Source organism: Chrysochloris asiatica, unplaced genomic scaffold (genome assembly GCF_000296735.1).
Source record: "Chrysochloris asiatica unplaced genomic scaffold, ChrAsi1.0 scaffold00122, whole genome shotgun sequence".
NCBI lineage: Eukaryota > Metazoa > Chordata > Mammalia > Afrosoricida > Chrysochloridae > Chrysochloris > Chrysochloris asiatica.
In genome coordinates this window covers 8,315,302-8,341,126 of record NW_006408640.1, presented here as the reverse complement: position 1 = coordinate 8,341,126, position 25,825 = coordinate 8,315,302, and the positions used below count along the sequence as shown (strand labels likewise).

General features: G+C 39.6%; 1 protein-coding gene across 1 annotated transcript in view; it reads right to left on the bottom strand.

Annotated features, from left to right (window-relative positions):
* Positions 1-25,825, bottom strand: part of LAMA1 (laminin, alpha 1) — a 217,941-nt gene that overhangs the window by 103,871 nt on the left and 88,245 nt on the right. The window contains exons 7-16 of the mRNA XM_006868714.1: positions 25,236-25,353; positions 24,078-24,256; positions 22,874-22,979; positions 15,213-15,373; positions 12,753-12,893; positions 10,537-10,710; positions 9,471-9,572; positions 8,106-8,317; positions 7,260-7,371; positions 4,098-4,208 (exon numbers count right to left, since the gene is read on the bottom strand). Coding sequence (XP_006868776.1) covers positions 4,098-4,208; positions 7,260-7,371; positions 8,106-8,317; positions 9,471-9,572; positions 10,537-10,710; positions 12,753-12,893; positions 15,213-15,373; positions 22,874-22,979; positions 24,078-24,256; positions 25,236-25,353 — 1,416 coding nt within the window. The remainder of the gene's footprint in view (positions 1-4,097; positions 4,209-7,259; positions 7,372-8,105; positions 8,318-9,470; positions 9,573-10,536; positions 10,711-12,752; positions 12,894-15,212; positions 15,374-22,873; positions 22,980-24,077; positions 24,257-25,235; positions 25,354-25,825) is intronic.

Genomic DNA, 25,825 nt, shown 5'->3' with positions numbered 1-25,825 from the left:
CTTTCTACTCCCGTAAAGATTTACACCCTCGGAAACCCTGTACAGGGTCGCTATGGGTCGGACCCGACTCGATGGCACTTAACAACAACAACAACAAAGTGCAAGAAAAAGGAGCCATGGTGGTGCAGGGGGTTAAATATTGGGTCCAAACCCAACAGCCACTCTGTGAGAGAAAGATGAATCTGCCTCTGTAAAGATCTACAGGGTTGGCAACATGGTGGAGTAGTTCCTCTCTGTCCTTTAGAGTGCTATGATATGGAACTGACTTGATCACAGTGGGCTTTTCAATCATTTAAAAGCTACACAGGCAGCAAGTGCCCGGATTGTGAAGAACAATTTGTAGCAAGTAGGGGTTGGTTCTATTGTTTCAAAGTGATAGCAGATTTACATAACATTAAAGAGCTCTGGTAGGGAAGTGGTTACGAATTGGGCTGCAAACCACAAGGTCAGCAGTTCAAAACTACCAGTTGTTCCACGGGAGAAAGATGAGGCTTTCTGCTCCCATAAAGATTTACAGCCTTGGAAACCCTGTTCAGGGTCGCTATGGGTCGGAACCGACTTGATGACACTTAACAACAACAACGAAAGGGCTAGTAGGAATTGCCCATGAAGAAGTCCTGGTAGTTTAATGGTTAAAGATTTGGCTGCTAAGCAGAAGGTTAGCGGACTTGAACCCACCAGTCAATCCAGGGAGGAATGATCTGGCAGTCTGCTTCCATGAAGAATTACAGCTGTGGGATCCCTTTGGAACTGAATGTTCATACTCTGTTCCATGTCCTACGGAGTGGCTATGAGTTGGAATCGAGTTATGGCAGCCACACACACAACAGGATCACACCATTGTGATCCACAGAATTGTCATTTGCTGATTTTCTAAAATAGATTGCTAGTCTTTCTTCTTAGTCTGGAAGCTCTGCTAAAACCTGTGTGGCACCATAGAATCATTCGTACTACATTCACTTTATAGCAAGCAGGTTTTCACAGTTTGATTTTAATGGTGATTTAGTGTTATCTGGTACCAGCATTTCCACAGTTAAATGTGGAATCAACTGGATTAAAGTAGACTCTGACTCAATAGGTCTGAGATGGGGGCTTGAAATTCTGGTTTTCTCAAAAGCTTTCTGGTGATGTCAAAACACTGTTGGTCACCAGACAAAACTGCAAGTAGCAAAATCTTAGATCCTTTTTGTTTTCCTCTCTATTCTCCATACTACCTTGGTTTTGGTAATTAACCCAAATCAATTCCAAATGCAACTGGCCTTGGCAAATAGTTACAAGGTTGAGCTAAAAAAGTATGCAAATAACTGTTATTAAAGAAAAATATTGGTTATGTTCACTTGCAACAAGTGTCTGATATGTTTTATTTAATTCAAGGACCAGATTGAGTTTTCTTTCTTTTGGGGAAAATAATTAGGAAGTTCTTCTGCTTGAATCCACAATTAATACTCATGGAAACAAACAGCAAGCAGTCAAGAAATCAAACATATTGCATTAGGTAAGTCTGCTGCACAAGACCTCTTTAAGTGTTAATAAGCAAAGATGTCAGTGTGAGGACTAAAGTGTGCCTGACCCAAGCCATAGTATTTTCTATTGCCTCATATTCCTGTGAAAGTTGGACAACGAATAAGGAAGACCGTAAAAGAGCTGATGCACTTGAGTTATGGTGTTGGAGAAAAGTATTATAAAGTACCATGAACTTCCAGAAGTACAAATCTGTGTTGGGAGGAGTACAGTCAGCATGCTCCTTAGAAGCCAGGGTAGCGAGACTTTGTTTCTCACACTGTGGACATGTAATCAGGAGGAACCAGTCCCTGGAGAAGGACATTACGCTTGATAAAGATGGATTGGCACAGTGGCAGTAGCAAATGACTCAACCATAACAATAATTGTGAGAAGGGCTCAGGATCAGGCTGTGTTTCTTACTGTTGTGTGTAGGGTCGTTATGAGTCAGAACTGACTGGAAGACACCTAACAACAACAACAACTAGAATCTTCTCTTTAACAAACTATAAATAGGTAGTTAACTCCGGAAAGCTGGGTACTTATAGAGAAGGACAAGAGCTATGAACAATTACATTTTTAAAAAGGAGGAATTAAATGTTTCTTTCTTTTCTTTTTTTTTTTTTAATTAATGTTTTATTGTGAATAATTACATGGTAGTTTACATGGGGGAAAAACAACATCCTCAAGTAGTTAGAAAGGAGCTCTGGTAGCACTGAGATTACAAATTGGGCTGCTAATCTCAAGGTCAGCAGTTTGAAACTACCAGCTGTTCTGCAGGAGAAAGATAAGGCTTTCTGCTCCCGTAAAGATTTACAGTCTCAGAAACTCTACATAGCGTCTCTGTGAGTCGGAACTGGCTCCAAGGCACATAACAACAAGTAGAGAAGCTGATGGAATGGATTCTAAAGGGATTGAGGTCTGTGTGCAAAGCATCTTTTCTTGCAATTCATACTTACTCAAATGAATACCAGACAAAGAAAACTTGGCATCTGGTAGAATAAACATGCAGGGCACAGATAAGGGTCTGATCATGAATTTATCTAGCCCTGTGGCTCCTCCAATCTCTTTGAAAAGAGCATGCATAGTAAATACAATGTAACTGATTAGCATCAGAATTCACTCTGTCAGGATTCCTTTGCACCAGGAGTGTGGTGTGGCCAGGATTCTAGGCTTAAGGCCCTTAAAGAATACCTGATGGAAGTTTGAAACTAAGGTTTTCCCTGTAGCTGCTCCAAAATTCATTCTCAAGAAAATAAAATGCACATTTATAAAGCTCAATTTCAACTCATAATGGAAAAGTTACTTGTTTAAAGTGTCTATCCAAATTAACAACTGCTGTAGGAGCTCTGGTAGCGTAGTGGTTACGAATCGGGCTGTGAACCTTAAGGTCAGCGGTTCGAAACTACCAGCTGCTCCGCGGGAGAAAGATGAGGCTTTCTACTCCCGTAAAGATTTACACCCTCGGAAACCCTGTACAGGGTCGCTATGGGTCGGAACCGACTCGACGGCACTTAACAACAACAACAACAGTTGTTGTTAAGTGCCGTCGAGTCAGTTTGGACTCTTAGCAACCCTGTGTAGGGTTTCCAAGGAGCAGCTCGTGAGTTTGAACTGCTGACCTTGTGGTCAAATGGACCTTGCAGTCAGTGCTTTATCCTACAGCGCCACACTGTTATATATTTCATAAATGAAGCTGACTGCTCGAAGCTGTATTATTCTCCTAATTGTATATAATGCAACAATGCTTAAAATACAAATGCTCTTATTTAAAAGCTCCAGTCCTTTTTAATTTAACTAGTGATCAACATATTCTACTTTTATGTGACATTAAAACTTTGTAGGTAAATAATTACTTGCCTTTAAGTGAAGTGAATTTAAATATGGAGGCAGAGATGAGGACATGGAAAGAGGGAGCAGCTGAGGACTCTGGATACATGGAATGAGAGGGATTGGGTACTGGCGGCCAGGAGGCAGGCTTGCAGAATGTGCCCTTTGGTTGTTTAAATTATTATATATTCTTGAGTGTTTCTGTGACCATCTCTCCCTCCACCAAAAAACAAACAAAAACAAAACCCAGAGAGAATGGAGGAGATTGTAATCATTGCAATGAAATGACTTGTTTATAGCCAATGTTCTCCCATGTCTATATCACTCAGTTCCCAATTAAAAAAAAAAAAAAAAGTACTTAAGTATAAAGGTAATAAACATATCCTAATAGAAAAAAACAATAATCCTAATCATGGAAAAATTATCAAAGGTCAATTAATACATTCAATACATTTTGGGGAAGAAAAGGGGAATCATAAGCCTTTTCATTATTCTTATTAAAAACAAAACAAAACTCCAATGAATTATCTATCCCATTTCTACTCCCACCAAAGTAACTTAATTTTTTTTTCAAAAAAGGAAAAAAAAAAAGAAAGCAAGTAACTTTTCATATAATAAATTAAATTCCACAGTTTTTCTTTGGGGTATACCAAGTCAGACATCTTCTTCCTGGGGAGAAAACACTTATTTTAAGAATCACTTCTGCTCAGCAAATGGATCTATATTCACCAAAAGACAGGCATTCACAGTTTCAGCAATAAACTCACCAAGCAAGTGCCATGAATATCACATTCAGTTGCGTGGCCATGGCATTCACATGGCTGGCAAATGCCTCCAAAGAGTATTCCGTCCACTCGATAATAGCCAGAGAGACAAGACTGCAAAAGAAAAATAAAGGGGGGTGGGAGGGAGAATGACCATGCTTTCTAATGCCACTCAGTAGGCTATGCCCAGCAGCCTTCTGTCTACTATATGAGGAGAGTCAACTGCTCAATTTTTCATGGGTAGAGACAGTTTATTCATTGAGCTAGCACGTATACGCCATAACATTCACCCATGTACGTGCACAATTCAACAATGCTAAGCAAATTTATCGAGTTGTGCACCTATCATCATAATCCAGTTCCCTACTTCTTTTTATAGGTAGAAGTTCACACACAACTTCATGGTAATGCAGTCGGCACATACCTGAGTGATGCCCTGCTACAGCATCCTTAAACTACAATTAGGCAACACTCAGCCATTTTATCAGTGTTTCAATCAAAAGGATTTTGTCTCTCAACTTTGGCTTTTCTCCACCCACTTTCTTTAAAATTAATTAAGTTCTATTACACATATTATGGAGTCCTGCTGTGGGAGTAGGATTACTAACTGCAAGGTCAGTGGTTCAAACTCACCAGTCCCTTCTCAGACACCCTATACAGGGTCACTGTGAGTTAGAACAGACTTGATGGCACTTAACAATGACAAACATCTTATGGAAGTGCAGGTCTGTGTCAAACCACACCAGTTCCGTTTACCAAACATTGTTAAGTGCTGTTGAGTTGGTTTCTGAAAAGCAGCTGGTGAGTTTGAACCGCCAACCTGGCGGTTGAGTGCTTAGCCTACAGCACCACACACGGAGACTCCAACCAAACATCATAGGTGTGCTTTCTTTGGGTTAAGAACATAAGAGGCACTGAGGATCACCAGGGATACTTTTCTCTACCTATAAGAAGCCACCTAATAGGCAGTAATTAATTACTCATCACAACCACCCTATGACATGTTCTATGTCTATGTAAAATCTGGAACACAGAACAAAATTTGATTCTGTGGCCAGCGGATGTAAGGTGTGGTTCAGAGTCAGGTGTGCACACCTCTCAGACTCATGTCCAAAGTAGACTGGGGCCAAAATGCCTCTTAAACTAGGTCTGACTTGTCTAAAGCTGTCAAGTATGTGGTGACTTGTAAATGTTGTGTTAGAGTCTGAAATCCAAAGGCAGTTCATCTTTAGAGGACTGCGGCCAGCCGTCAGAACCTGAACTCCATCTTGAGCCTTGTCATTAAGTATGGTCGCCATCTTGAGTACTTCATACACTTCTTACAGTGGAGCGGCAGCTTCACCCTCCAGCAGAGAGCATTTGAAAGTGAATGTACTACCATTCCCCTAGCCAGTCTAGGGAGGGACAGTCCCCTCTCAGAAACTTGTCTGGGTGTGTCCCTTAGTGGAAATTGGGGTACTGTGTTGTTGTTGTTAAATGCTGTCAAGACAGTTCTGACTCACAGTGACCCTGTAGATGTTTCCAAAGAGCAGCTGGTGGGTTTGAACTGCCAACCTTGCAGCTCAAACTGACCTTGCAGTCCAGTGCATTATCCTGCAGTGAGTCATACCCTGAGGGGCTCAGGGCCGATTCTATAAACTCTTCTAAACTGAAATAATCCCATTCCCACTTCCTTCCATGGTCTGGCCTGCGGCAGTTGAATTGATCTGCCACCATGTGAGGTTCTGTGATGAAATTCCTTCGTTCTCCGTGCCCTATAAATTGACCACACGGATATGAACCCTTTGGACATCTAATGCTGATAGTCTTTCTCATCCAGATGATTTGTCTTTGTTTTTTGTCTTAAGACTTAATAAAATGGTCTCTATAACATAAGCACTGAGCCACAAAGGTGGTTTGAAATGCAAGGTCGGCAGTTCAAACTCATCAGATGCTCCTAGGAAACCCTATACATATGGTCATTATGAGTCTGAACTGACTCGGCACTTCACAACAACAGAGTAGACACTGGAATCCTAGTGTGGTGCTGTAGGATAATCACTGGATTATGAACCTAAAAGTTAGTGGTTCAAACTCAACAGCTGCTCCTTGGAAACCCTACATAGGGTCGCTATGAGTCAGAACAGACTTGAGGGCACTTAACAGCAACAAACAATATACATTTGAATTTGGGGTCCTTTTCTTCCCTACAACAGCATTTATAAGCAACCAGGCTCAATTTTCCTTATAAATAACAACTATGATACATATAAGCTGTTCAACATTCTAGTTTCCTAGAGAAAGCACTGTAGGAGATGCAGCTGTAAGATCTGTAATTCAATTTAATGATGAAAATATAAAATCAAGGTTTTTATCCAGCAATATAATTTTTCACTGTGCTCGGGTTTTGGTGGCAAGAAATATGATGGGGTCTATAATTCTTGGTTCGGGATTTTGTTTCCCCCATTATATTGTTTATTCACAATACTTTGAATAATATAACAATTCAATTGTTTCATATCTATTAGATTGCCACTTGCGTTTGACAGGGCATTAATATACCAAACATTTGTTATTGTTGATTTTTTTTTTTTTTTTTTTTGGCTGGGTATGTAGTAAATGTTCAATATACTGAAAAGAAGCTTAACAAATTTGTGTTGTGTTTGAAACTCAAGTCATTAAGTGCTGTTGAGTAGGTTCTGACTCATAACAAACATATGCTCAAAAGAAAGAAATATTGCTGAGTTCTCTGTCATTCTCACAAATTCTGAAACACTTCAATGCATTGTTGGTGCTACCATGCTATGCAACTTGGTTCAGGATTTTTACAGGAGTTGGTTCACTGTATTTTGAAAAAAGGAATTAACTCAATAATAAATTAAAGAATGCGGACTTCTACAAAAGCACTTCTTGTAAGAGAGCAGCACTTAATCAGGTTATTTCCAGGTGTCCATCCCACCCAGTAGAGGTATCAGTTCTCTTTAAACAGCTAATTTCATTTGTTATATCCTTAAATTTCAATGTTCCTATAAATATTCAGATGTGCTGATAGTCCCAAATAGTTTGAGCCAAGTATTACATTTCTAAAATTCAAATTCAAATATGTATTATTACACACCTTCAATGCACATTCCCCACTTAGGCAAGAATGAAAATGAAGACAATAGTTGGACTGAGAGGCCTTACCTCACAAGAGATACCCGAATAGCCTGGGGGACATTCACAGTGCTCTACCTCAGTGGCCAGGTCCAAGTCGATAACATTAGGGTTTGCCGTATCCAGAGAGACAGAATCAAGTCTGCAAACACACAGGACTTGGTATAGGACTTATATACTCACAGATGATACCCTAAAACACCTCAAGGAAGACAGGTTCTTAAAAGATAGAATTCAAACAAAATGGTGATGTGACTTTTGTAACAAGGTTTTTACACCATTAGGCTCTCTGGGAGCCACCATTATTCCCTGTCACCAACTTCTTGAACATTTGGTGCAACATGCGCTTTGCTCATGGAATAGACAGCTGTGGGAATGGCTCTACCCCTTTGGAGTTGGAGCACTTTAGAAAATTTCATCCATCCCATCCTCATACCTTGAATGCTTCTAGTGTAATTCTATGTTTGCTTTAGCAGCATCCACCTTTTATGCTTGGCCATGCACATCAGAATGTGACCATCTCAAAACAATACAATGGTCAAAGATAGACACATTAATTTAAATATACTCTGTAAAACTTAAAGGCATTAAAATCAGAAGTGGGAGAACCAGACCCCAAAGAGTTGTTAACCCATTAGGCATTTCTTAATTCCCTAGAACATTTCAGAACCTGACACCAAGTCTCTCTTCTAAAGATGTATTTGTCATGGACAACTATTCTTACATCTTCAATAAAATCATGCTAATAAAAATAATAATTTTGGAGACATTTAATTTCATTTACTGTATACTTACACTAATAAAAGTCAAATACATATAAGCTTAAAATATATAACTAAAGATAATGTCAAAGTTTTCTTCCTCTTCAATCTATACCTGTAGAGAGCTCTTTTAGCAGAATTGTAGCTGGCTCTGATCAAGAGATGTGTCATATTGGCAAGGACAGTCATGAGCTGGTCACGATCTATCTCCCTTTTGTTGTTAAAGTCTTGGAAGTTCTCAGGCACCAGTCTCACCACATTGATGTACTCTTCATAGGGTTGCAATGATAAGCCCTCAGCCTGTGTGCTTAAAGTGAGTCCATTTCCCTAACATTTAAAAGTAAGAGAAAATGTATCTGTAATTCAATTTCATGATCAAAAAACAAAATCAAGATTTTTATTCATCAAACTAGCTTTTCACTGTGCATAGGTTGATGTGACAAGAAACATGGAATCTATCACTCTTGGTTCAAGGCTATCAGAGAAGTTGTTTCATTGTATTCCTCTAAGAAGGAATCAGATAATAAATTCAGAGTGTGGACTTTTACTGGGAGAGGGAAAAGAAACAAAGGCATGCATTTGCCCTAACTTTCAACAAAGAAACCAATCTGACATCCTTCATCTTTAAAGCGCATAAGAAAGCTATTACTTAGAATTGCTTTTAACGAACATCAGTCATTGTACACAGCTTCCAACTACTGTGGAGTTGAGAGGGAGGAATCTGGGAGGAACTAAAACTGTTTCTGCCTAAATGCACTGCAGATCCCTTTCTTGTTGTTGGTAAGTGCTGTTGAGTCGATTCCGACCCATAGAGACCCTGCACAGGGTTTCCAAGGCTGTAAATCTTTACGGGAGCAGAAAGCCTCATCTTTCTCCCATGGAACAGATGGTAGTTTTGAACTGCTGTCCTTAAGGTTCACAGCCCAATTCGTAATCACTACACTACCAGAGCTTCTTGAAGACCCCTTAGTGCTGCCATTTTGGGAATCCTGGGAGAGGCAAGCTCTGTGGAGATGTGTCTCTTGGAGAAGGAGGCTACGTGGCAAAGGTAGAAGATGGGCAAGAGGAACATATACAACTGGTAGCACATCACTGATTCTCTTGTGGCCAACACCACCTAATTGATTCCTTTGGGAAGGAAGTGGCAGGAGGGGAGAAGTGGCATTTAAAGGGTTGAAAAAGTAGTTCTGAAGTGGCAGCAAAAGCTCACTTCCTTTTTTAAATGTGAGAAGTTGGGCAAGCTGCAGTGATGAAGAGGTGAGCAACTTGTGCCATTCTGAGGCAACTTGGGCAATGGGTCCAAAGACATATGCTCACTCAGTCACATGAATCTTATTGATTCAGAAGATGTACCACTGCTGATTGGCTACTTGGTCATGATAACGGTTAAAATGGCCTCCCTGAGTCACTTTGATTCATAGAGCTATCTATTGCCCACAAAGCCCTAAAGTTCAATCCAAAACAATGTAAAAATAATTACCTTAATGATAACATCGGTGTGAGACACTAGGTCACTGTCCATTGCCTCTACTGGAATATCATAAGACACTGTGTATTTCAGGAATCTACCAAATGCAGTCAGCTGAAATGATTAAGTTAGAATGTATGCCACATCTTCTAGGATCATAATTTGATGAGGAAATGTATCATTTTGAAAAATAAACATTATTTAAAATACATAAAGCAAGGTATAAAATTAAAATATCACAACAAACGAACTAGAAATTTACCAAGCTATAAGCTACTATGAAATTTAAATATTCACATTAATTTCAAAGAAATCAAATGCACTGTTAAGGTCAGTGAGGAGTTATAGTTATTGAGTAGATCTATTTCACTGGATGCATTTTCAGGTTGATGAGATTCTAGGCAGAGGGACATAATTAGTAAGAAGGCATGGGAAAGGAAAGGTTAAATCATATAAACCAAGTCTATATTGTTAAAGAACTATTTTGTATTTTCTTAAAAGTATATTCCCTGAATGTGAACTTTGTGTGAGTAATAGTTTTGAATGGTAATGAAAGTGAAAAAAGAGTATATTACACAAACCTCTAAGTGTTTTCTATATTTCCTTTACAAAGTCATGGGGATGCTAAGATAAAGATACAACCAACTAAGAACAAAGCAGGAATGTGACTGATACTTCATTAAAAGGCCACGTGGTTCAAGAATCCAGGGAAGGAAAATAAATGGTCCATCACTGGAGACAATTTTATACAATCGTCCTATGAACTGGGAGTTCAGGTAACCACAAGGTCAACAACGCAAACCCACCAGATGCTATCAGGTTTATGTGAGTCAGAAACAACTTAATGGCACACAACAAGAATAACAAGGCCAAGAGGAATAAGCTGTTGTTGTCAAGTGCCGTTGAGTCTGTTCAGACCTTAATGATGCAATAAAAGAATGGGCAAAGGATAAAAAAGATACTATGAATCAGATGTAAGCAAATACTATGAAATTTTCTATTTAAGTTTAAGACAGTTTGTCTTAATATTCTTAGAGATCTTCTTCCCAGATGCTGTTCCTTTCATCTGTGACCTTACCTTATTCCCTAGGTATGTCTTAGGAGCTGACCAATAGTACTGGGAGGTAAGCCTTTGAATGACTGCAGAGTTGTTGATGCTGATTTGATGACGTCCACGAAATGGATCCTGCTGAGACTGGATTGTATACGAACTGACCAAGTCAGTGACCAGCCACCCAGACATGTCTTTGACCTTAAAAACAACCCAAGGATTTTAGAACAGAAACTGGAAGGCACCTTTAATTTCACCTAGTCCAGGACTAATATGTTCAAAATGAAGAGGTAAGCCCATACAACTCAGCTCATGATGGGGTTAACACAATTGTGATTGTAGAATCACGTGAACTTGTGTGTGACCTTTTTATTTTCCAAGGACCAAGAAAACCTGATGATGAGTCAAACATATCCCTCAAATCCAGATCAAGTATAAGAAAATTAGCTAGTACATTTTAAAATAACAAAGAATGTCATAAATGCATCAAGTAAAATGTCATTTGCTAATCCCGATTCTCCTTTCTCTGTTGCCCCTGCCTTTAACCCAATGCTAAGCATGTATAGTAATGACCTCCAGAATCTATATTCCTAATTTAACAGTATTGTTTAGAAGTGACAAACAATAGCCCCAGCTGGTGACCACAGGAACTATCTTCATTTTAGGTGTTGATAAGATGGAAAGATGGCAAAGAAGGAAAGAGAAGGCAACACAAAGACTAGCCCTCCACACTAATACCTCCTGTACTGGAAACTGGTCTCTGGAGATGGGGAGAGTTGGGAAGAAAGGTGGACAGCAGCAGGATGACCCATCCCCTGCAGCTCTCCCTGTCCTTCAGCCATCACACTCTCTCTCCCTTAGTTATCTGCTCAAGCACTACCCTCAATCTGTCCCTCAGAGCTCCGCATTCTCCAAACAGCTGGAGGTACTTAGCCTGTTTCTCATAATCCTGTGCCATCTGCTTTGTCACTGGAGCTCTCTCTTCCTGCCAGCTTTTTTTTCCCTTAAGCTTTTATTGTGAATTGAGTGATAGTTTACATGGGAGAACATCAGCTTTACATTCATCCTATCATATTTCATTTCATTGCAATGCTTAAAATCCCCTCCATGCATCATCATTCAACAGTATTTGCTTCTATGCCTCTGTTTTTTTGTTTTTGTTTTTCATGTACACCAAAACACTCAGGTTTGAATATAATCATTCAAACCACCAAAGGTCATACCCTGCATGCCAGCCGCCCAGCCGCCAGTATACAGTCCCACTCCCTCCATGAGTCTGGAGTCCCCAGCCGCTCCATTTCTTCACATCATCATCTCTGCCTCCATCTCTGGCATCCCTGCTTCTCTGAATAGCTTCCCACACTCCGCTCTTGCTCATCTCATCTCCCTTTATGGTCCCAGGGTCCTCCGCTCCTGGACTACAAGATCAACCGTTTCCCTCTTTTGTTACAAAATGTCTGCCTTTACATTTGCAAAAATAGCAATCAGTCCTGATAACAAGTACTCACTACTGAACCACAACAATTTTATCCCCATCTCCTTTCACCAGCCCCATCTATACAGGTTGAAAACTACTTAGTAGAGATTCTACCTTCCCCTGCACCCTCTGAAACTAAGCTCCCTCTTGAAAACTTGTAAGCCAGTCACTTTGTGCCTTTATAGCACTCCCATTTTAGGTAGCCAATGTCTTAGTTGCCCTTTCCTATCAACTCTGTGTACAGAGGGGGTGGGAATGATCCTTGCTGTGAACATTCCTTCCCTCTTTTAAGCTACTACAGCCATAAGTATAGGACAAGTTCATCACATTGCAGCAGATTACATTTTTTTTTTCTTTTCTTTCTTCCTCTAGTCGAGTTGTGATCATCCAGCCATTGAAGGGTACTATTTGCACTGCCAGCTTTTTAGAGCTCAGAACATTCTATAGGACCTCAGGGCTGATATCTGACCTGTCCACTTTCCACGCTTTTAAGACACTTAAACAGTATGCATTCCATTACAGCAGCTCATCATATGGTTTCAACAGGAAAATGTATGTCAGGACAAACACATGGCCTATACTATAAAGAAACTTCAGGACACAAGGCCCCTTTAGTAGTGGGCTGTGGTTGATCTGTGTCGAAGCTGTTCCTAGTGGATAGGAGCTATGTGAAGACATGACCTCACTGCTTCCTAGCCATAGCTCACAACACTCCTCATTTGAGGTTACCAGCATTAAACCCCGGCTCATGGAAACTGTTTCCCACCTGATTGATGGGCCAAGAAAGACTGTCGCAGACATCAGACACACCAAAGCAGAAGCACTCAGAGCAGCCCTGGGGGTTTCTTTCCTTCAAGTTATAGAATCCTGACTTGCAGCGATCACAGTTTTTTCCTTCAACATTTTCCTGCAAATTAGGCAGAAAGATTAGTTTTTTGAAACCAACATGTCCAGGAAGATACATATTTTTAAAAACACAATATTAATACTCATAAGCAGACATGAAGTCAACATTTCCATATGTTGTTGGTTGTTATGTGTTGTCTAATTGGTTCCAACTCAAAACAACTTTATAGGATGGAGGAAGCCCAATAGGGTTTCCAAGGCTGTGATCTCTATGAGAGCAAACTACCTCATTTTTTCCCCACATTTCTAGAATTAAATATTTTGAAGTACTTATCATTTGATTTTATAGTTAAGAATAAAGCTAGGAAATGCAGGGCTTGGACAATAGACTTAACTGGCTTTTGTTCTTCTGTTATAAATCTTCCATTTTGCTGGTCTTTCATGCATTTGAAAAGGGATATATAATTTCATCATGAAAAGGGCTATATAATTGCTTATCTCATTAACAAGTGGTAAAACTAAATCCATTGAATCAAGTTGATTTCAACTCATAATGATTCTGTAGGTAGAACTGTCCCATATGGTTTCCAAGGCTGTGGTCTTTATGAAAACAGACAACCACATCATTCTCCTGTGGAATAGATCTGATGGGTCGAACCACCCACCTCTCAGCTAGCAGACAATAGCTTAACTACTGTGCTACCAGGACTCCTACTAATAGATAATTAATAAATGATTAGTGAAACATTAACTTTGCCCAAAGATAGGCATGGTCTTTGCCCCTGGCTCCTATTGTATAACCTCTGAACCTTTAGCATTTCTTCAGTGATGGGACTGTCATTGTTATTATTCTTGATGGAACCCTTGGACCATACCTGATATCTTATGCTGGCCAAGATGGCTCAAGGTAAAGTAGGCCACACCAACAGTCTTAGGATGGGAGTTGGCTGCATCAGAAAGGCCAGCCATGTGACTAGAGGGTTGGGACTTTAAATCACATGATATCACCCAAATTTCCTGGGAGGCAAGGGAACTGGGGACTGAGCTCTACTACGTTGGCAATGGTTCAATCAATCACGCCTAGGTAAAAGAATGTCAATCAAATCTCTGCACACAGAAGCTTCAGTGAGCTTCCCTGGGTGATAGACTGTGTATATGAAACATCAGTGTAATGATATGGGAGGGAGGGAGGGAGGGAGGTGTGTTTTGAAAACAAGGAAGCTTCATATTAGGAATCCCCACAAACCTTGCCCTATTTGTTTCTCCCTTTGGCTGGTCATGGTTCGCATCCTTTAGCTATAATAAAACTGTAATCATAACACAGTGCTTTCCTAAGTTCTACGAGTCATTCTAAGGAGTTATCAAACCTGAGGGTGGTCATCAAGACACCCTCAAGTTTTTAGCCAACTAGTGTAGGATTAGCACTGGACTGTGAACCTCAAGGCCAGCAGTTCAAATTCACCAGCTGCTCCTTGGAAACTCTATATAGGGTTGCTATGAATTGGAACTGACTCGAAGGCACTTAACAACAACAAAAGTCAGAAATGAAGGTAGCCCTAGAGACCGCCAGACTCATGGCTGGTGCCTGAAGCAATGACAGTCTTGTGGAGGACTGGGCCTTCAGACTGTGCAGTGTGACAAATACATGCAGTCATGTATAAAATGTGCCTATCATCTGCTTCCATGGGGTCCTGATGTGGCACTATAGAATAAGTGCTGGACTGTTAACTGCAAGGTTGGTGGTTCAACTCCACCAGTAGTTCCTCAGAAATCCTATATAGAGTTGCTATGAATGGGCGCCGACTCAACAGAACTTAACAACAACAACAACAATATGCTCCATGGAAATAATAATCAAATACAGTACAACAGGAAGCCCTAGACATTATCAAGCAAAATTATTATTAACATCACACTGTCCAGTAAAATACCGCACCAATATTAGTCTAACGCATTTCTTAGACTTATTTATTTCCTCTTTAAAAGGAATCCAACATCATATATCTATCTTTAATTAATGCTCTTAGAAATTTACTATTTGCCTGGTTCTCATCTATACACAAAACTGAAAGAAAGTTCATAGAAGAGGTGAGTTGCAAACCAAGGCCTAAAAGAAAGTAATATACTACGCTTGGCTTCATCTAAGAAGCCACAGAAATGACTCTAGGATATATGACCAGTGCTAATAAGATACCAACTAAAGAGCTGCCATCTAAATCCAGGGATGTGTAATATGGCCAACACATTGTCACATACTTCTAAAGAAGCCATAAGGAAAGGGGTGTTCTGCTTTAACATTACCGTTTACTCAAGAGGAGACCATCCGAGCCAAAACCTAAGGAAGTACGAGGGACATGTTTCACCTGGGCCTGACACATACCTTGCAGAGACAAGGCTCTGTGCAGGGGTCTTCATTCACGCTGCCGGCTGGACTGCACTCACAGCGAACACAGCTGGGGTACCCCGAATAGCCAAACTCACAGCGATCACATTTTTCTCCTGCATAACCTTCCTTACATGGACACTGACCTGGCCACTTCCCTGGAAAGATAAAAATGGCATTGTTCAAACATGACCATCAAAGAGGTTTACATCAGAGGTTGGCAAACTCCTTCTATAAAGGGTCTTTCTAGAAATCTTTCAGGCCTTTTGGTCACAGAGTCTCTGTTGTAACTACTCAGTTGAGCCATTGTTGCTCAAAAGTAGCCATTGACAATATGTAATGAATTAGCGTACTCTACTTAAAAAGCACAAAAACAGGTGGTAATGTAAAGTGTAAAACAAAAGGGTGCAACAACTTTGGAAGACTATTTGGCATTTCTTCAAAATGGTAAGCATATAGTTACCATATGACCCAGCAATTCCACTCCTATAGCCAAGAAAAACCAAACGAAGACATACCTGAATGTTCACAGCAACACTGATTACAATAGCCAAAAGGTGCACCAACTGATGAATGTATAAATCAAATTGAGTATATCCATTCAATGGAATATGATTTAACAATAAAAAGGTATGAAGTAGTGATAAATGCTATTAACATGGATGAAATTTGAAAACATTATGCTAAGTAAGAGAAACCAGTCGCAAAAGATCACAAACAGCCTGGCTCCATTTACACAAAATGTCCAGAATATGCAAATCTATAGAGCTGCAAATTTCATTAGTGGGTGATAAGGGCGAGTGGCGGGGTTGGAAGAGGAGACAAAATGGATGACCATTTATAAGGATGGGATTTCTTTTGAGGGTGATGAAAATGTCTTTGTATTTTATAGGGTGGTTGCCATGAATATACTAGAAAATACTGAAATGTGTACTTTAAATGGTTAAACTGTGTGGTATGTTGTTAAGTATGTTGTTGTTAAGTATAGCAAAATAAAGTTGTTGAAAACAAAAACAAAACCACAGAGGTTTGGTGCAAGGAATTATTTGATATGGCTCTTTGAGCCACAGTCTTCGTAACTGCCACCAAATGATTGTATAATTGTTGTTGTTAAGTGCCATAGAGTCAGTTCTAACCCATAGCAACCCTGTATAGGGTTTCCGAGGATCAGCTGGTAAGCTTGAACCACCAACCTTGCAGTTGAAACCAGCTGCGCAGTCCAGCACATTAACCCACAGCACATTAACCTGCACCAGGACTGGTGTGGTGCTGTAGGATAAGCATTGGATCCCAAGGTCAGTTTGCACTGCAAAGTTGGTGGTTCCAAACCACCAGCTGCTCCTCAGAACTGATGGACACTATGGATATATGTTTATATGTCTGCATGAAAGTTATACCTGAATGTTCTTAACAACATTATACTTAACAACAACAGCATGCCAATATGAGGTGCATGCAATCCACTAAGAGGACTAATTTGTTGTTGTTGTTGTTAGGTGCTGTCAAGTCAGTTCTGCCTCATAGCAACCCTATGCACAACACAACACCACACACCAATGCCCACTCCTGACCATTGTCACAGTTGTTAAGCTTGAGCCATTGCTGCTGCCACTGTGCCAATCCCTATCACTGGTGGTCTTCCTCTTTTTCTCTGACTCTCTACCAAGCATGATGTCCTTCTCCAGGGACTGATCCCTTCTGATAACATGTCTAAAGTATGAGAAATGAAGTCTGGTTAAGGAACATTCTGGCTGTACTTGTTACAACACAGATTTTTTTGTTCTTCTGGCAGTCCATGGTACTCTCAATATTTGTCTCCAACACCTTAATTCAAATGCATCAGTTCTTCAGCAGTCTTCTTTATGCACTGTCCACCTTTCACATACATATGAGGTTATTTAAATACTATGGGTTAGATCAGACACACCTTAGTCTTCAAACTAACCTCTTTGCTCTTGAAAAGTTTAAAGAGGTCTTGTGCAGTAGATTTGCCCAATGCAATATGTCATTTGATTTCTTAACTATTGCTTACATGAGTGTTGACTGTGGATCCAAGCAAAATGAAGTTTTTGCCAACTTCAATCTTTTCTCCATTTATCATGATGTTATTTACTGGTCCATTTGTGAGGGTTTTTGTTTTCTTTACATGGAGGTGCAATCTACACTAAAGGCTGTAGTCTGTGATGTTCATCAGTAAGTATTTCAAGTCCTCTTCACTTTCAGCAAGCAAGGTTAAATCATCTGCATGTCACGAGTTGTTATTAGAGTCTTCCTCTAATCCTGATGCCATGTACTTTGTCATGTAATCAAGTTTCTTGGAATATTTGCTCAGCATACAGATTGAGTAAGTATAATGAAAAGAGACAACCCTGGTGCAAATCTCTCCTGATTTAAAACCATTCAGTATCCCTTGTTCTGTTTGAACACTGCTTCTTAGTCTATGTACAGATTCCTCATGAGCACAATTAAGTTTTCTGGACTATTTATTCTTTACAATATTATCCTTAGCTTGTCTTGATCCACACAGTTGTAAGTAAGCCTTTGCATAGTCAATAAAGCACAAGTAAATATCTTTCTGGCATTCTCTGCTTTCAGCTAAAATTCATCTTACATCCACAATGATATCCCTTAGTTTCACATCCTCTTCTGAATCCATTTGAATTTCTGTCAGAACCGGCGTAACCACTTCTGAATTGTCTTCAGCAGAATTTTATGTGCATTCAATATCAATGATGTTGTTCAATGATTTCTGCATTGATGTCTCTTTGGAATGGGTACAAATATGGATCTCTTCCAATCAGTTGGGCAGGTAGCTGTTCTCCAAATTTCTTGGCATAGATGAGTGAGTAGCTCCAGTGCTTCAACAGTTTGAACTATTTCAATTTGCATTCCAATAGTTTGTGGAGCTTTGTTTTTCCGCCAATGTCTTCAGTGCAGCTTGCACTTCTTCCTTGTACCACAAACTTCTACCACAAGCTCTTGATATGCTACCTCTTGAAATGGTTGAATATCGACCATATATTTATTTATTTGACTTTTTATTTTCAGTACAGTGACTCTGTATATACACATCATCTTCTGATGCTTTCTCCATCATTCAAAAATTTGCCCATAAAATCCTTCAATCTTGCAAGTCATGGCTTGATTTTTTTCTTCTGTTCTTTCAGCTTGAGAAATCTGAGCAAACTCCAAGTCTTTGTACATTTCGTTATAATACTTGACTGTCTTCTCGAACTACCCTTTGGAATTTTCTGTTCAGCTCTTTTACTTCCTTATTTCTTCCATTTGCTTTAGCATCTCTATGCTAGACAGCAAGTTTTAGAGTCTCTTCTGCCATCCATTTTGGTCTTTCTTTTCTTTTCTGTCTTTTTAATGACTTTTTGTTTTCTTCCTGTATGATGTTCTTGATGTCATTCCACAGGTCTTTTGGTCTTTGGTCATTAGTGTTTAATGCTTCAAATCTGTTCTTCAGATGGTCTCTAAATTCAGGTAGGATCTGTTCAAGGTCATTGTTTGGCTCTCATTGACTTGCTTTAATTTTCTTCAGTTTCAGCCTGAACTTGCATATAAGCAATTGATAGTCTGTTATACAGTTGGCCCCTGATCTTGTTTTGGCTGATGATATTGAGCATTTCCACCATCTCTTCCCACAGTTATAGTCAATTTTATTACTGTACATTCCATCTGACGAAGTCTATCTGTATGCTGTTTTAAAAATGTATTTGCAAGGAATAAGACATTGATCTTACAAAATTCTCTCGATATCTCCAGCATCACCAAGGCCATATTTTCCAACTACTGATCCTTCTTTGTTTCCAACCTTTGCATTCCAATCACAAGTAATTGTAAGGACCAAACTGATTTTACCTGATTTTGCCTACCTAGAGACTGCTTGACTAAACTCTAGTCAGGCTCAGGAAAGCATTTTAAATAGACAAGGCCTCAGTTTTTAGTTCCCTCCAGAGACAAGGTCAATCTCCATTCTGTACATTAGCCTGAACACGTCCTCTAGCTCCAAGAAAATGATATATGTATAAATAGCCTGGCAGCTCAATGCCAGAGGCCAGATGTTTTCCTTTACCCTAGCCTAAGAACAAAGACCACCAGTCCTGACCAATTAAACTGTAACATCTCATAGTTTGCCAATTGTTAACCAATCCAAAGATTGTAAAGCTGAGAAACCTTAGCTGTTTGAAAACTCTATAAAAACCCTGCAGACAATGAATTCAGGGCTCTTTCCCTATTCAGATGCGTCGGATAAGGTTAGAGACCTGGCTCGCGCTTGATTAAACTACCCTTATGTATTTGCATCGTACATGGCTCAGCTCCTGGGTGGTCTTTGAGGACCCCGAATTCTGGGTATAACACAATCACCAGTACATCTTGATTGGCTGTTTGATCAATTTCATACTGAAGAAGTTGGTTGTTGTTGTTGTTAAGTGCTGAAGAGTTGATTCTGATTCATAGCAACCCTGTATAAGGTTTCCAAGGAGCAGCTGGTGAGCTTGAACCACCAACCTTGCAGTTCAAACGACTTTGCAGTCTGACACATTAGTCCACAGTGCCACACCAGGACTCCGAAGAAGTTGGTTGAGTTCTTCAATTTCATCATCATTGGCTTTAGTGGTTAGTTCTTAAATTTGAATAACAGTGGTATTAATGTATGGATAGTATCCTATCAGAGACAACGTTGTACTTCAAGATAGATCTTGAAATGTTCTTTTGATGATGAATTCTATACCACTGCTTTTGAATTTGCCATTCCCAGCATAGTAAACCATATATGGTTGTCAGATTCAAAATGACCAATCTAGTCCATTTCAGTTCACTAATGTCTAAGATACCACTTTTTATACATTCTGTTTTATTTTTGACAACTTCCACTTTTCCTAGATTCATACTTCATACATTCCCAATCAAGGCGACTTGTCCATTTTCCAATTATTCATGGATGTTTACAGTTATCTCTCCTCATTTTGAATTGTGACCAGTCAGCAAATGAAAGTTCTGAAAGCTTTACTCCATTCACATGAGCATGGTCAACTCTACTTCTGGCACTATATCTGACAATATTTTAATGCTATTCACAATATTTTCATCTTCCAGCACCATGTCTGACAATGTACTACTGTTATTTATAAGCTCTTCTGTGATAAACATTCAGAAGTTGTCCATGTCTCCTTCTTCTTAGTCTTGAAACTCTGTTGAAACCTGTCCACCACGGGTGATCCTGTGAATATTTAAAATACCAGTGGCATAGTTCCAACATCATAGATACATGCAAGCCACCACAGTACAACAAACGCACAGACAAGTGGTGGAGGGGATTAGACTGCTTGTTATTAATGTAAATAAAATACATGGCACACTTGTGGGGTGGAACCATGCATATAAGATGTATGGAATCCTAACTAGGGAGGAGGGTGTTGGTCCATTTTGCCATTTCTCTTGACTTAAAATGAGCCATCCTAGAGGCTGCAATGTGGATAGCACTATTACCAAGAAAGAAGAGCCAGGAGTGAAAAGCACTTTAGATCCAAAATCCCTGTGCTAAGCCTCCTGAATTCAGGAAACAGAGCTGTGATGCTGGAGACAGTGAGTGGCAGGGCAGTGGTGGCTCCAGTATGAGAAGACCATCAGGAGAAGGTATTGTGGGCTTCTGGACCCCCAAAGTGAGAAAGCTGAATCCCGGTGGGCAGAGACTTGCTGTTGGAGTGGAGTGCCTCTGAGAACTTATTGGTAGAGTTATAAAGAAACTGTAACACTTGTCCAAGCAGGGAAGGAGCCAGGCAGAAGAGCAAAAGCCTAGAGAAAGGCATGTCTTTGGGACTAGCTGAGAAGAGGCTGTTTTGATTGAAGAACTGTATCCTGAGTAGTTTCTGATCCTGAATTGTAATCTGTTACTTCCCTAACCTGTTACTTCCTAGTGTGGCACTGCAGGATAATGCACTAGACTGTAAGGTTAGTTTGAATTGCAAGGTCAGTGGTTCAAATTCACCAGCCACTCCTTGGAAACTTTATACAGGGTCGCTATGAGTCAGAACAGACATGACAGCACATAACAACAGCAACAGCAACTTCCCTAATAAACCCCATAACTGTGACTATCCCTGTGAGTTTTGTGTGGCTACGGTAGCACAGAGAAGTATCGAGTGCTGTAGGAGAGACAGTTGGTGTCAGAAGTGGGTGGCCAATGCTGATGTTCTTAGTTCTTTCTGCTTCCCCTGAAGTTGCAGAAGGTCACTTTTCACCCAAGCACCATTTATACAGAGGCCAATGATGGAGGAGAAATAGCACTGCCTTTGCTCTTAATGCAGCGCTTAAACTTCCTGTTATGTAACCTTGACCAACTATTCTGAGTTGCCTGCAATATATGTTAAATAATTTCTGTCTATTGTTTGTTAGGAGTCCTGGTATGGTGCTGTGGGTTAATGCATTGGACCAAATTGTCAGTTTGAGCTGCGAGGTTGGCTTTGAGCCAGAACCAACTCGATGGTACTTAACAACAAAAACATGGTTGCTAAGTTTCAGTGACATACATATTTTTTACAAACCCAATCACGACTAGTTGTCATCGTCATTATCCTGATCCCATTACCAGTGGCCTGTGCAATTAGTACAACTGTGTGATTTACCGTCTACATTCCTGATGCATGTCATTCCTGATTGTTCAAAACCCATTTTAACAGCCACTGCCTGGGAAATGGATGTGGGTCACAGAATTCTTTGAACAGATGCAACTTATTCGGTAGACTCTGGTATTTGCAATCCCTTTAGGCAGTTTTAATTTAGGAAGAACACCGGAATTTATAAAACTAACTAGAGGATTTGCTTGCTTTGTAGGATGATGTCTGTAATAGCCTTTGTGTGTCTTCTAGGTGCTAAAACCAGCAAATGCTACTTACTGTTTCAGATAGGCTTAACCTGAGCCTTATCCTCTTACATCAAATACTCACTTATCTGCTTAAACATCATTTCATCACCCTGAGGTTGTTACCTCCACATCCTGTCTCCCTCCAGACACAAGTGCTAACTTTGCTTTTTATGCTCATGACACTTGTCCCTGTGTTGTTCATTTAGTGCCTGACTGTGAACAGGGACTTTGATGATCTTGTTCAGGTACAGATTCCTGGGTCCTAGAAAACTTCCTGCTGAATAAAAGGGACTCCATAAAAAAGAGAGGATTCAAAAAGTTTGTGGGAAAATGGAATGAAAAGATAATGCAATTTTCCATGAACTTTTTGAAGCTCCCTCATATGTATGGCGCTGCAGGATAATGCACTGGACCACAAGGTCAGTTTGAACCGCAAGGTTGTCGGTTCAAACTCACCAGCCACTCCTTGGAAACCCTTTCAAGGGTCGTTATGAGTTGGAACGGACTTGATGGCATTTATCAATAGCATACTGGTGAACAAAAGAGTCAACAAAGATTCATATTAACAAATTGCTGCACTGGTGTGGTGTTGTGGGTTAATGCAGTGGGTTTTGCAGTTAATGACTGCAAAGTCAGCGGTTCAGGGTCACCAGCTGCTCCTCATAAACTCTATACAGGGTTGTTCTGGGTCAGAACCGACTTAATGGTACTTAACAACAACAGGCTCAAATCTATCCTATCCCCTCAAATCACTTACCAGCCCAAAAATGAATCAAGTACATACCATTCTGTAAGTCAGAATTGAGATCATCCGTAATACAGACAGAACTGAGGGACCCCACGGGGTCACAGTCACAGGGATAGCAAGGGGCATCCTCATAGGGAGAAACCTGAAAGAAAGAGGTTGTTCTAAATTATTTTATCAGAAATAGCTGCAATATCAGCAATAACTTCAACAATAATATTAATGACAAGGCATCTGCTTTTTACTCAAGATGTAATTATTATACTGATTTAATTTAGCAAGGGGTATAGGCTTCAGGAAGATAAGGTGCTCTTAAATCAGGAAATCTCAAACATCCTTTTGATGGTGAGAGCAGTTAGCATCACTAGAAAATGTCATCCTTTCCCTTTACCAGTGGGGTTACCCTCTCTGTCATCTGTCAGAGTCTTATTTTAAGTATCACTGATAATCAGTCTGGGAGCTCCTGGGTGGTACAAATGTTAATGCACTCGACTATCACATGATAGGCTGGGGCTCAAGTCTACCCAGAGGTGCTTCCTAAGTAAAGCCTGGCAATCTACTTTGGAAATGTTAACCGCTGAAAACCCTATGGAGCACAGCTCTATATTGACACAAATGGAATCACTGAATTGGAATCAACCCAATAACAACTGGTTTTATAATCAGATGAATGCAGATCCTCATACAACAACTAAATAACAATTTAATTGAGGCTTTACTAAGCATCTCCTATGGAAAAGATACATTATTACTTTAGTTATTGGTTGGGACTAAGGCGATTCTGTAGGATAAGCACTGGACTGAGAACCACAAGGTAGGAAGTTTGAGCCCACCAACTGCTATGTGGGAGAAAGAAAGTGTTCTCTGCTCCCACAAAGATTTATTGCCTTGGAAACCCTATATGGTGTTGCTATGAGCTGAAATCGATCAATGGTACTTAACAGCAAAAGTTATTGGTTGAATATTCATATTTATTATTGTAAAAACCAGGTTAGTGGGTTGAAAATTTCATGTTAGATCATAATGAATAAGCATCTTACCTTAAGTTATAACATAGGACAGATAGACTAGGAAATACATATCTGAACAGCTCAGTTATAGTGGAGAAATAATAGCATAAGAACATAAAGGAAATATTATGAAAGTAAAAGTGTCTCTAATAGTGAGGTTGAAAGTTGGTAAGGCATCATTTTTGTATCTGGGAAGAAGATGAAGCTCAATCATGGTGAAGAAATCCTCTTACTTTGTGTGGTCTGTAATATCCATCAAGACAGGTTTCGCAGTTGATCCCCACGGTGTTCTGGCCACAGTTTATACAAACTCCTCCTCCTTGGAACTGTCCAGCAGTATTCAAACTTCTCTTCTGATGTGCAACATTTTCATCATAGTAACAGTCTGTGGCTTTATTGTGACAATTACACTCTAGGAGAATATTTCAACATCTCAGTTTATACACACATGATGTCCCATGTACAGAAAGGACTTCTCTCCCTAAGTAAAGTTCTATGACTATGAAATAAAATTAAAATTAGAGGAGAAATCATTTTAACAGGATATGGGCAGTCTTGTCAAGGGCTATTGGGAGGCATTATCACAGTAATGCTTACACATCTTCTGCAATTATATCTTGAGTAAATATAAGTAGCATGCACAGGGTTAATCGTTGTACCATTTCTTAAACAAAAAGTTTAATAACAAACAAAATATTCATTGATAGGGAACTGGTGGAATATATTATGTTGAATCAACAAAATGGAATCATGTGCAACTCTTTTGAGAAACAACATTTCATATCACCTTAACAGCTAACTCTATAAGTAGATAAATTATCAAATCTGAAAATATGCAGTTAGGCAATACCAGTTTAAATTTTACTAAGGTAATCTGAAGCTTTAGGAACTATTTGAATTTCTGAGGAAACAAGTTATTTCCCAATTACAAAAGCTGTTAAATCACTGTAAATGTAAGCATGTTGTTGTTGTTAGGTGCCATCGAGTCGGTACCGACTCATAGCGACCCTATGCACAGCAGAACGAAACAATGTCCAATCCTGGGCCAACCTCAATTCTGTTGCCACATTTGAGTCCATCGATGCTGTCACTTGGCCAATCCATCTTGTTGGGGGTCTTCCTCTTTTCTCTGACCCTCCACCTTACCAAACATGATATCCTTCTCCAGCGACTGCTCCCTCCTAACATTATGTCCAAAGTATGAGAGACGAAGTTTGGCCATCTTGGCCTCTAAGGAGCACTCTGGCTGCACTTCTTCCAAAACATATCTATTGGTTCTTTTGGCAGTCCATGGCACTTTCAATATTCTCCTCCAACACCATAACTCAAAAAAATGTAAGCATATTAAGAGGAAAATGGTCCTACATTCTCCAAATTCTAAGTGTATTTACCTTCACATGTGTTACCAGAAGAAATGGTCCCAGGTCTCCAGGGTTGCTGATGGTACCCAGGACAACACATATTGCAATTCTCCCCACAGGTATTATGTTCACATTGGCATTGTAATTTCTAAACAGAAAGAAGCACAAAATATGATAAAAATTTTACCTGTATTTTTTCCTTTGAGTTACTTAAAATAGAATCTATCAAAGTCAACTAGGTGGAAAGACTCCACAATTGAGACTATATGGCAATAACAAAGCAAAGAGCATGTCATATATATATATATATATATATACACACACACAAAACTTATGGAGAAACAGAAGTGAGGACAAAGAAAGCAAAACTGATTTCTGGACTACCAATTTTTAAAAAGAAACATTACTTTTGAGGTCCAACAGCTCCTGTTAATAATATAAAAATATTCTTGATGTCACCTAGAAATTTTTCAGCATCAAATAGGGATAATGGCAAAGGTTGGGAAAGAACACATAAGAAGTAGTATGAGTTGTTTAAAAGAAGGGTGGAGAGTAGATATCATGTTGACACTTAAAATTTTTTATTTTATTTTATTTATTCTATTCTATTCTATTTTAAA